The sequence below is a fragment of the Amphiura filiformis genome, chromosome 7, assembly GCF_039555335.1.
Source record: "Amphiura filiformis chromosome 7, Afil_fr2py, whole genome shotgun sequence".
NCBI classification, from domain to species: Eukaryota; Metazoa; Echinodermata; class Ophiuroidea; order Amphilepidida; family Amphiuridae; genus Amphiura; species Amphiura filiformis.
The window spans coordinates 6748542-6761555 of record NC_092634.1 but is presented as its reverse complement, the minus strand read 5'-3'; the positions used below and the strand labels follow the sequence as shown (position 1 = coordinate 6761555).

Sequence of the window (13014 nt, the reverse complement as noted above, 5' to 3'; positions counted from 1 at the left end):
TTTTACCAGTTTTAAATACAAATTGCATCAGATAATGTATTTTGACTATGTGATGTTTCTGGTAACAGAAAATAGTGTGGCATATTTTGATAATCTATGATGCATGTCTTATCTTTGAAAGCCAATCAATCAAGTGAATCAATCAGTTACAGAGTTGCCATAATTGTTCAGCCCAAATATTTGATAGACAATTTTACCATAAAAGTCTCCTCTGCTTTTACTTAGGAAACTTGAAGTTTGTTTTCAGATATCATGATTTACAGTCTACTTGATGTGTGATATTTATATCAAAAGAAACAGCATTTTGGAGGTTTACAAACATTTGAGACACTTTCATTTGACTATGGTGAATTCTTGATTCAAACACATTTTGAAGGAGCCCAATGAGATGGATAGTGTGATGTTCTGGCAACCATGTCCTATAAATCTTTGAGTCTAATACTTACTTGCCAAAGATCTTAAATCAATGTCTGTGTGCAGTAAAGCATGTGTATCAATAGCTTTTATTTACCTGATAAAGCAGAGTTGCCAAAAAAATTCAGCCCAAAGTGTGAGTCAAATAATCAAAAAGTCGCTCATTTTTTCTCCTAACCATTGGTTTCTATAGGAAAGGAAATTGACAAAAAGTTGCAGGGGAAATCTTCAAAAGTCACCCAATTGGGCTCTCAAATCGCGGGCAACCCTGTGATAAGGTGTGTAACAAGGAGATTTTTTCAAGGGCTCTCAACTGTATGGCAATACAATTCAAAACTATCAATGAGCCCAAGCAATTAAACATCAAATTATTTGAATACAGTGGAAACTCATTGTAACAAAGTTGTCAGGGACAGAGAAATTAGTTCTTTATATCCAAATTTTGTTATATCAGGGTTGTAAAAACAATAAATAACAAAAGAATTTTATATCTTGGTTCTGGAAAACTACTTCTTTATAACAGGTTTTTTCTTGTATCCAATTTCGTTTTAATGAGGTTTTACTGTGTCACAAAGCATGCCTCTCAGACAGGGTCTGGTCTGGTCTGATAGATCAATCGATCTATCTTTTCTTTTCTTTTAAAAAAAAATATATATGTATATATACATGCATTAAAATTAAAGAAATGTTAAAAGATCATCAGTCCTAATTTAAATTTCTAACTTTAAACTGGAAAATGAAATGCCAATTGTTTTCTATGTATTATTTGCTTCTTTACTTGTTTTCATGACTTTATTAAGACTTCACAAAACCTTTCATTTTATTGTTAATACAATTTTAGTGATACCCTTTTGAATTACTAATAAAAGAAAGAGTAAATGTAAACAAGTTCAAAATCATCAGAAAAGTTCTCTTTCTTTAAAATCAATGCACTTTTAACCAATTTAATCTGAAGCTTAACACAAGTTAAGCCTGCTTCCTTTTGTGTCATATATATATTGGGTGTAGCATTACAATCTCATCACTCAGTGTGGATCTTTGACATGCCCCAGTCAGAACTCTACCAGCTCTCCGATGGCTCCAGTAAAAACTCAAAATCACACAAATTTCCACTTTTTGCAGCAATTTTGTGCTAAATTTGTTGATTTTCGCCCCCTACCCGGAATGACCCCTTCTTCATGCTCAAAAAAATCTAGTGCCACACGCCAAAAGTTTTTTTACTCTAAATCTGTTTTATTATTTTAGATTTCTTGACTCTTTCAGAAAATTGTATAAACCTTTCTGTGCCATGTACAAATTGATTTGGAAGTTATGTCACTTTTCCTACATTCCTGAGACTTGATAAAACCCTTATTTAGTCATACTAATACTATGATTAACGGTAACATAATTATCATTTGATTTTAATAACTAGTTTATTCAAAAATCACACAATTCATTATTGCATCAAATTGTTTACAAAAATCAATCAGTTATACACATAACTTTACTGCTAGCATTATTTCTTCTTGTTTTTATAAAAAGTTGTTGGTGAATAATATGAATAATATTAATAATTTTTTCATAACTTTTTTTTCCATTTTTTTTTCAAATTAGCTGTGAATAATAGATTTTTGATTTTTTTTTACCAGCAATATCCAATCTGATACTGATATCGAAAATATCAGGCCGATAGGGTATCCGATCCGATAATTGGTTGAGCCCTAATTATACATACTGTATACAAATCTATTTACTACTGACATACAAAAAAGACAAAAAGTTCAAATCTATTTACAAAAGAAACAAGATAGGTACCAAATAGTTTGAGTCAGAAAAAATTACAATTGAATATTTGGTAAAGATAGATACACTTCACTTGTTTCAATTAGTGTCAATCATTTCTAAAATATTACAACTTGTGATCAATTGCCTGAAATCCATGAATTATAAGGGAAAACTTTCAGTACAATGGAATTTTGCATTGTGCTTTTTTGTAGCAGTGTCATATGAAGGCTTATCATGTGTTCGCTCATGGCGTTTCTTTGAATTCATATTAATAAAAGACTTTGAGCAAAATTTACAGATATACTGTTTTTCTCCTGTATGTATCTTTTCATGTTCTTTCAATCCACTAGATTGTGTGAAAGTTTTATCACAGTAACTGCACTTATAATTTCTTTGGCCACTGTGTAGTTTTTCATGGGACTTTAATGTATCTCCTCTATTAAATGTCTTTGAACAGTAGCTACATTTGTGGGGTTTTTCTCCTGTGTGGATCATCTCATGGCGCGTTTTCTGCCCTAAAAACCTGAAGGCCATATCACAATACTGACATTTGTGAGTCTTTGTCAGATGTGACTTTTCATGCTGACTCAGACGACTCATATTCGGGCATATCTTACCACAGAAGCCGCATTGATGAGATTTTTCATGCACTTGTAATTCATCTGATTGTGCAAATGATTTGCTGCAATGTTTGCAATGATGAATCCGTAATGAATCCCTTTCATGTTTCTTTTCATGTTGCTTGCAGTTCACTTTGAAATGGAATTGTTTGGGGCAATACTCACACGTGTACAGCATTACTCCTGTGTGTGTTGATTCATGTTCTTTCAAGCAGGTCAAACTCTTATAAGATTGGCAGCAATATTTACATTTGTGGCGCTTTTCTTCACCCGTGTGTGTCTGCTCATGATCCACCACAGAAGACCGACGGGCAAAAGCTCTGTTACAGTATTTACAATGAAATCTTTTCTCTCCAGTATGAGTCAGTTCATGTTTTTTCAGACCATCTTGTCTCATAAAAGCCCGATCACATTCACTGAAAGAACAATGATATGTTTTCTCTCCTGTGTGTTTTAACTCATGTCGTTTCATGTGAGCTTTGAGTTTAAAAGTTTTATCACAATGACTGCATTTGTGAGGGCGTTCATCAGTGTGGGTCATTTTATGGGCATCAAGCGTTCCAGCCTGTCTGAAAGTCTTGTTGCATGTGTCACACTTATGTGGCTTGGCATTTGTGTGGATTAACACATGCCTTTTCAACGTGGTCAACTTCAGGAAAGATTTCTGACAAAATTTACAGTCAAACTGTTTGTTACCAGTGTGGGTTAGTTCATGTTGCCTGATACCTATGTACCGTGCAAATGTTTTATCACAGTAGCTACATTTAAATGGTTTCTCACCGGTATGGGTCCTTTCATGTTCAATTAATCCACTATGCTGAATGAAGGTCTTCTCACAGACTTTGCATTTGTGAGGTTTTTCTCCAGTATGTAGCCGTTCATGAACTTTTCTATGACATTTTGCTCGGAAGTGCTTCTCACAGTAGCTACATTTGTATGGTTTGTATCCCGTGTGAGTCCATTCATGTTCCCTCCTGGCTGCAACTGTTGTGTATGATTTATTGCAGTAGCTACATGTATAAGGTCTCTCACCTGTATGGGTCATTTCATGCCTTTTCTTCGTACTCAAAAACCTGAATGGTTTATCACAGAAGTCACATTTAAACTTGCTTTTACCTTTTGCACTCTTGGTCAATTTCATCTTGACCCGTAGCTTTCCATGTGCCTCTTTACGCTTGCGTTGTTGTGGTGGCACTTTTCGGTTGCTGCCGTTGACACTTTTCTGTCCATTTTGGTGATTCATATGAGAACATCCAGCTTTAGGCTTAAGTTGAGGATTGGTGTACCAATATGGTTTGATGCATAATTCATGATGGCGTATATGAGATATAAAACGAGATCCGCTTCCTGCATTGAAGCCACAATATTTGCATCTTCTATAGATATGTCTGTCTTGAATTTGTCCCTTCATAGTCACCTGAAAAGAAATGGAGACCACATTTAAAAATCAAAAAATCAAAAATAATACAATAGAGACTTGATTTGAAGGCCAATGCTATGTTCACTATTATTTGATAGAATTTGAAACAAGCTCCACTGAAGTATGAAAATTATAATACTTAGTTCTCTGGGTTAATAGGATGAACAAATTGTAATCTTTCCCCAGAGTAGGCCAGTGCATAAGAACGTTGAAAAAAACAAACCAGTGCATCCGGCCGGATTCAAACCGGCGACCTTCGTAATACTAGCACGACGCTCTAACCAACTGAGCCACAGAGGCACGCTGGAGAAGAACGGAAGATATAAATTTTTGATTTCAATTTGTTCAAGCTCCACTGAAGTTTCATTATTTTGTTTTTTTGAAATGGGCTTTTCCAGTTTATCATCCATACACCCCCTATGGAAAACATGATCTTAATGATCGATCTTTACCTCCCACCATGTAGATTTCAATTAGAGTTACCAGAATGGATAATTTCATTTGAAATCTACACTCCCTGTGTGGAAGATTAAGATCATGTCTTCCATATGGGGTGTATGGATTTCAACTGGGATAGTCCATTGAGTGGCTAGAATAGAATGGGTGATAAGACAATTTGTATCTTACCTTCAAAGTATAATCTGTACCCACAACAGGTAAAGATGCAGGCTCTCTGTGGGTCTTGTAATACTCCTCTGTCCTGACGGTGCTCCAGCTGTCAACAGGTGGTTGTGTACTATTTCCTGAAGAAGTTGCTTATCATAATTGTTCACAAATCTACATGTATGAACAGGTCTAGTTTTACCAGTTTAAATACAAATTGCACCAGATAATGTATTTTGACTTTGTGATGTTTCTGGTAGCAGAAATGTATGCTGTTCATTCAGTGCATGTATAGATAGATTTCTTATTTTTGAAAAACCGATCAATCAGGTTACAGAGTTGCCAGAATTGTTCAGCCCAAATATTTGATTGACCCAGATGGCTTTCCGCTATCACAATTTCACTAAGGAAACTTGAAGTTTGTTTTTAGAGATCATGATCATGAAATAATTATAGTCTGCATGATGCATTAAGTTTGGGTAAAAAGAAACAGCTTTTTGGACGTTAACACACTTTTGAGACACTTTGATTATTGGGCTCTTGATTCAGGCACCTTTTCAAGGAGCCCAATAAGAAGGATAGCATGATGTTGTGGCAATCCTATCCCATAAATCTATTATACACAAGTTTAATATTAGCCAAAGATATTAATTCATATACAGTATTAATTCCATATACGGTATATGTACAGTAAAGTGTGTGTTACAATAGCTTTATTTACCTGATGTGTGTAACAAGGGGATTTCTTTCAAGGGGTTTTGACTGCATGGTGACGCAATCAAAACAGTTAAAGAGCCTAATCAAATGAGTTAATCAAATTGGAACCTTTTATAGCAACAAAGCCTGCCCTTTAGACAGGGTTAGAATGTTTGTTTTAGAAAGGAGTGTTAAAAGATCATTATTATCTTATTTAATTTTCCAACTTTAAACTGGAAATTGAAATGCACCTTCTTCCTATTTTTTATTTGCTTCTTTACTTGTTTTCATGATTTTGTTAAGACACAAAAAATCATGAATAGTGTGATGTTATAGAGTAGGGGCCCTACTAAGTACCACTGTTTATTGTTTGAGAGGTCTAATTGTTCATATTAATGCAACTTGAAATACAACTTCTTCCTATTTTTTATTTGCTTCTTTACTTGTTTTCATGATTTCGTTAAGACATGAAGATCATTCTTAGTTCCAGAAAACCTTTCATGTTAATACACTTTTGAATTGATAATAAAAGGGCCTAAATGTGGGTTTACTTTCGTCATACCCAGCAAACACAAAAACGTTTTTAAAATGTTTTAAATAAGTTATATTTTGGGTTTTGGTTTAGGTAAAAACGTTTTAATAACATTAAAATGTCGGGTTATATAAAACTCACTACAACAATATATTTAAAATGTTTACGAAATGTCATTGTAAACTATTTTTTCAAACATTTTTGGCCAAATATTTTGTCAACACCTAAATAACATTATGTTAAAATATTTGCACCCAACAAACACAGAAATGCTGGTTATATAAAGGTCGTAAAAACATTTTAAAAAGCGTTATTGTAAATATTTTGGGCAAACATTTTTTTGTAAAATATTTTTCAACCCCAAAATAACATTCTGTTTAGAATGATTTGTACCAAGTTTTCAAAAATGTTTTTGGAATGTTATTAAAACGTTTTTATACCCTTTATATAACCCGACATTTAAATGTTTTCTGTAAAACATTTATGTTTGCTGTATAGTAAATTACCAACAAATGATATTTAATATGTTATGAAATTATTTTATATTAATGTACCCTTTATATAACCTGACATTTAAACGATTTCTAACAACCTTTTATAACCTTTTGCGAATGATGTCGAAAACGTTTTGTGTTTGCTGGGTAGTGTTAAAAGCCTAACAATTCCCTCACCGATTAGGAGCTGATATATAACTATATAATATGTTGTTGTTGTTTTGTCTTACAGATTCAATCTCATCTTCTATTGAGGGTATATTTCAGACGTTGGCATGACAACATCACCCATCAGAAGAAGTTGACAGCAGATCTACTTGTGAATATCAAGGATGGGAGAAGGCAGAGAACACTTCTGACAACCTTCAACAATTGGCAGAAGCAAACAAAGGTTGCACAATTCACCAGGTATGACAAATTTATCGTAAATATTAGTGATGTCGTCGGCACTGTTTTTTAATGTCAACATGTCGATATAATTCGTATACCGACGTCAACAGTGTGTCGACATAAAAAAATTCAAACAATTTTTTTTTTTTTTTTCAAAAAATATTTTTTGGCCAGAAAAGCAAGTTATGGGCCCAAAATGACTTGTTATTCAAATATTTAAAAAAATTTCTTTTTTGATGTCGACATGTTGGGATACGTGCCGATGTCGACATAAGGCATGTCGACGACGGCACTAGTAAATCGACATAAGGCATGTCGACGACGGCACTAGTAAATATATAGTTTTGCTTAAAACCAAATAAATCTAAGAAAAACATCCCTAACATCACCCTAGGTCTGCAGAATTTTAGCATTGTAGGACTATTAATTCCTTACATTTACTATGTTTATTGCAGATAGACTGCAATGCATGATGGGATACTCCCTCCAGCTGATTTGCACTATAATGAAAGACAAAGATAAAGAGAATTTATCGCGTCTGACATCATCTGTCAATCAAACTCGAGCACGGTTTGTTTACAAGTGTTGTGATGATGACTTGCTGAACGCGGATTTATAACCGGGCACCTTATTGTTAATTTTGCACCTTTCGACATGCAAACCATCTCAAAAGTTAGGTCTTTATAGTAGGAAACTTTCTTAACCGAAGGCACCATGTCCACAATGCCTAGAAAAGCTGCTTTTTGCCTTGTTAAAGTACGTAGTTTTTTCGCCATTTGCTGCCATTCCTTTTCTCCGATCAGCACCAGATAGATCGGTCTTCCTTTTCTTGGCGCTGATTAACCTGTGTAAACCAATCAAGGATCGTAATTAACAGTGACATCAGGCGCGATAAATTCTTTTTATCTCGGTCTTTAATTATAACACAATTTAATGTGAAATTACAATGGAAACATGAACATTTTAATATCTTTTTAAAAACTACTCATGTTATTAAAGTGTCACCAAAAGTGGTTCAAATTGACATTATATCCGATTACTTGGAACACAAACCTGTCAAGTACATTTTGAAATCTGTAAATGCCAAGGGCATTTCTGAAATGTAGTTCTGTTAATCTTAGAAAGTGTATCTACATTTGAGGCGGCGTTTAATTTGTAGTGTACTGGTGACTTAATTGAAAATGCACTCACCAGGTTTGAGCACCAAGCAGTCAATATGTGACCAAGTGTACATATGACAGTGTTATAATTTCACAGTGTTAGAATTTTGAGACACAATTGAACAAAAAATTACAAGTTTCAACAGACTAGATCCATATTAGGAAATCCATGACTAACATGACAATTCTGATGCCCAAATAACAAGATCATGATCATGAACTTTGTATACTTGTCCCTGTGAAATTTATACTGTGTAGTTATTTAACATGCTTAATTCTCTGCGTGCTAGTCATAAGCTTCAACATAAAAAGACCAAGTTTTGAGAATTTTTCTCAAAATATCAAGAGCTATCATAATAATCACTGAACCAATAATAAATAGGCTTGTTTGTACTCATTTTAATGCATTTTTCATGCTGATTTCAAATATGAAAATTTACAATTCTGAAATTTTTGAAAATTCAAATAAAATGTGAAACTTGTCGTCTGCAGTCGACACCCGCATGGAGAGAGTTAATACATGCATGTTCAATTTCCATCAATGATCAAATTGTGACTGATTCTTTTTATTCACATAGATTCACATTCACGGTGTATATTATGATCATTATTATGTGAATAAGGGAAGAGAATTTGGCTGAAGTAAGATTAGAACCGATGACCTTGGCTTTTACATGGCCAAAGCGCTACCATCTGAGCTATCCAGCCCTATGATGGATGGTGGTCGCAATTACCAACACCTTTGCTTGCGTGGTGGTTAGAGCCATTAAACCATGCTATTGTATGGCCGAGGATCACACCCATACAACCCGAAAAGTGACAGTAGAAGGGCTCAGTGAAGATGCAACTTTTAGTAGACCATATATATAGAGAAATTGAAAGGGATTTATTATTATGTGTTAAAATTTTGTTAAATTTTCAGGAAAATGTGCAACCTCAACAAGCAACGTAGCCTGCATCAGAGTCTACTCGCCTGGAGAACAGAAACCAATGCTTCCTTTCAACAAGCTGTACACTCATTCTCTCTATCACTACTTGAAGTTGAATCAGGTAATTGTCAATAAAGTCTTGTAAACCATGTAAACCTAGGGGCTTGTGATGTTCCCTAAGCATTGTGGGTAATATGGTACATTTCAATGGGAAATTTTCTGCTGCTTAGCACAAAATCAAAAATCAATTATCACCAAAAATGACTCATACGCATACTACCTTTTGCACTCTTCCAACAAAATGAAGTGTCTATAAGTAATTAAAATATGCATTTAAAGTAAAGAATGAGCTTATTGTTATCATTATGCCATCAGTTGTGTTCAGTGGTAATGTTTTTGACATGATAGTGTCATCTTGAAATGTTATATTATTAGCTATTATTAAAATCTATTCTTAAACAAAACTGAAATTCTGATTTCTTTCAGAGGAAACAGCATCTACAGCATCATATTCTTTCTTATCTTCTGCTGTTGTGGATGATGAGCTGAAGAACCTTGACCTGGAGTCATCCCCAGATATAAGTCATTCATCAGCTGATGAAACCACATCTGTACAGCCCATGTATAATGTTGGACCACCATCACACCTGGAGTCAGTACGACTTATGTATAACACCACACCATCGTCACCTGTAGAGACATCAAGTAATGCTGCATACTCCTCCATCCCAGACAGTGGTTACCTTGGCAACATCAGAACATCCTCATCACCAAGTGCATCAAGTGGTATCTTTGATCATCAGGATCAGGCTCTACCACCGCAATATTTAAGCCATAGTGGGGGTACACGGAGCATGCTATTGCATGGGAAGGTTTACTCGTCAACACCAATAAGAAGGAATGATGTACTAAATGGTAACACATCTTATATCAGATCTTCTAATCTCGAGTTACCTGACAATTTTGATAGCAAGGATGGTCATGATGGTAGGGATATCATACAGGCAAGTCTTCCATCTGTAAACTAGAATTTGATGAATGTAAGCGGCTGTTTGAAGATATAGGGATGGCGTCAAAACCCAGTTGCTAGTAGGCTGTCAGCACCCTGGCTGGCATGACAGAACTGGCAGTAGAACCTGGTTTCTATATTGTTCGGAACAATAGAACATGTTTAAGAGTCTATAACATGGCAGGCATAGGACTGTGGTTTACATGGAGAATTCTTTTTTTTTTGCATAAACTTTTGGTTTCAAAGCAAATAATACCAAACATTTTTCAAACTTGATTACAGGTGCCACAAGTTAAATAGTATCACAAAATTAAAACAACAAAGGTTTTTTGAAAAGATTTTATGTGTTCTGCTATAGATACTGTGTATTATTTTGCCCTATGAGGGCAGTCTAAACATGTGATGTTACTGGTCACCTCATCTAAAAGAGTTCATTGACTAGAAATAATCTTTATTCCTCCACCTCGCCTAATAACTAATTCATTTTCCCTTCTCATTCTCTTAGACATGTTAGATTACAACAAGACAATATAATATTATAACAATTTATCTTTATTTTTCAACGTGACATTATTAAACAGGTTGAAGATGATGATGAGAATTTGACAGTACTACATAGCAGGGTTGACACACAAAGACAGTCAAATGGTGGATTTACAGGAGAACAGATTGATGATAGGTGGATGATGGAGGAATTCCAAGAATTGAATAGACATGGACTTGACCAGTCTCATGTCCATCCTTGGTTAGCAATGTCACATGCACAAGATATATCTCAACGCAGAAGTACTAACAAAAGAGTAAGTTATTCAAATATTGGGCTATTCTATTTAAAATCCACACTACCCCTGTGGAAGATTTAGCTAAAGTCTTCCACAGAGTGCGTATGAGTTTTGAATAGAATAGACAATTTGGTAACTTCCATTTGAAATGCTCCAGTTGTGGAAGATATAGGTAAAGCCATAATACAGGGGGAGTATGAGTTTCAAAATGATTAACCCTGACCAATTATATTTAAGAAACATACTCCCCCTGTGGAAGATATTTCTGGTGTCATTTTATACAGTGAATCACAGAGGACTGCATTAGTGCGGGTGTTGGATCTAAAGGAAAAAAAGTTATTCATTGGTAGTTCACCAGCGCTGTCATCTGTAGAGCCTTATTTTACCCTTTTTATTATGAGCACTCCATGGTAATTTCCTCTTGTGAATGTGGCTTGGGAATAGTGTGCTTCCTTCTCTTGGCTACTTACAAAAAGTCAGAGCATATACTTAAGCCTATATGAATATCAAGGCTTAAAAGCTACACTAGCGAGTGCATTGCATTGGTCAACCCATGGTGATAAGGCAGAAGACAGAGCTAGTGTAAAGCTATGAAGAGTATCATCAAGGAATGGTTCGTCGGGAAAACATCAGCACTATCACATTAGATTCCTATCTTCACCTTATGCAGTCCCTAGGCCATATGATTTCCATTATTCATGATTGAGTCTCCTTAATTTGTCAATTTTGCTCTGCAAGTTGTCTTAAAATCTTGCAATGCTAACTTACCAATTCTTTTTGCATTCTTTTTTTCTCTAGGATATTGTGATGTGTGTAGTACAAAGATGGCGTCTGTGGCCAGCCAGTACTGTCTTCTATCAGTGGTTAGAGTATACAAGGAAACAGAAAACACTTGGAGCCTTGCAATACCAGGGACAGTACAGGGTAGCACAAATACAAATGATGTTTGTGTGGAAAGAGTGGAAAAGAAGACTGGAAACCAGCAAGGTAGCTGAGAACCACAGGGTAAGTATATGGCATACTAAACAATTGCTCAGAGAAATATCATTCTGATAGTCACAAAATTTTACAAAAGTGTCATCCCCTAAGGCACCAGAACAATTTTGTTTGATCTTTGAATCGACCGTCGATGCTGCTTTGATGCTTGATATTAATGAACTGACAACATCAGAATTAATGCTAAATTTATATTGGTCAATATCATACAGCCAAAAATTCATAAGTTATCACAATTAGCAATACTCAATTAATTGATTTTATTGATGATAAGTATGTACCAAGCATTGATGGTCGATTGAAAGATCAAACTTATTTGTTTCTATTGCCTAATAAAATGCAATTGCTTTAAAAAACTAACCTCAAAGGTTTTCAATCTTTTGACTTGTATTTTTTGCTTGCTTGCATACAAAAGAAATATATTCCTTGAATGTTAGCACCCCATAAAATGAATTTTTAAAAAAGATATGGATTGCAGAATGCTCCAATTGTCACTACAAACTTGACAAGGACACCACTCTCTTTTGTTTTGTGTGTTGCATAATCCTCATTCTGAACACAGATAGATTATCTGATATTAAAAAGAAATACAACTTGACAATTTATCAAAAAATTGCTTGTTAATATGTGAATAACTTATTCCAATCTTTGCAGGACACAAGACAAAAGTCAATGATATTCAGACAGTGGAGACTATGGACCAACAAACAAAGACATGAGACAGACATGAAATCAAAGGCAACAAGGTACTCCAATGAGAAGATCATCAGGAAAGCACTCACTACATGGAAAACAAAGGTAAAGCTTCACGTTGCTTGTGAGAATTTTGATATTCAAATATGAAATTTATGGATTCAATTTCAAGTTATCCAAATTTCAGAATGGGCTATTCCATATAAAATCCATACTACCCCTGTGAAAGATTTTGGAAATATCTGCCATAGGGGGAGTATGAATTTCAAATGGAATGAGCACATTAGGCAGGTCCATTTGAATTTCATACACCATCTGAGAAAGATTCAACCTGAGTCTTCCACAGAGGGAGGGTGAGTCTCAAAAAGAGTTGGTTACATATGGAAAAGTAGTCTCTTTTGCTCAAATAAAAGGGGTCCCACAGTTAAGCAATGGGAGAAAATTGTCTTTTTTCACTTTCAACTTTGATTATTATAAAGGGAAAGTCTTTTATTTTTTGGCTCACTCTT

At 34.8% G+C, this 13014-nt stretch overlaps 2 protein-coding genes and 1 non-coding gene across 3 annotated transcripts in view; 1 reads left to right on the top strand and 2 right to left on the bottom strand.

The window, feature by feature from the left end:
• LOC140157592 (uncharacterized) overlaps positions 1–13014 on the top strand; it is a 120052-nt gene that overhangs the window by 103040 nt on the left and 3998 nt on the right. Inside the window, exons 14-19 of the mRNA XM_072180831.1 lie at positions 6779–6954; positions 9019–9146; positions 9512–10029; positions 10616–10834; positions 11615–11821; positions 12467–12610. Of these exons, the coding sequence (XP_072036932.1) occupies positions 6779–6954; positions 9019–9146; positions 9512–10029; positions 10616–10834; positions 11615–11821; positions 12467–12610 (1392 nt within the window). The remainder of the gene's footprint in view (positions 1–6778; positions 6955–9018; positions 9147–9511; positions 10030–10615; positions 10835–11614; positions 11822–12466; positions 12611–13014) is intronic.
• LOC140156460 (uncharacterized) lies at positions 588–5973 on the bottom strand. The gene is made up of 4 exons (XM_072179406.1): positions 5964–5973; positions 4849–4964; positions 2799–4218; positions 588–601 (listed from the first exon to the last, which is right to left on the bottom strand). The coding sequence occupies exons 1-4, from the start codon at positions 5971–5973 to the stop codon at positions 588–590; spliced, it is 1560 nt and encodes a 519-aa protein (XP_072035507.1).
• Trnat-agu (transfer RNA threonine (anticodon AGU)) lies at positions 4448–4521 on the bottom strand. The gene has a single exon. It is a non-coding gene; the product is annotated as a tRNA-Thr (tRNA).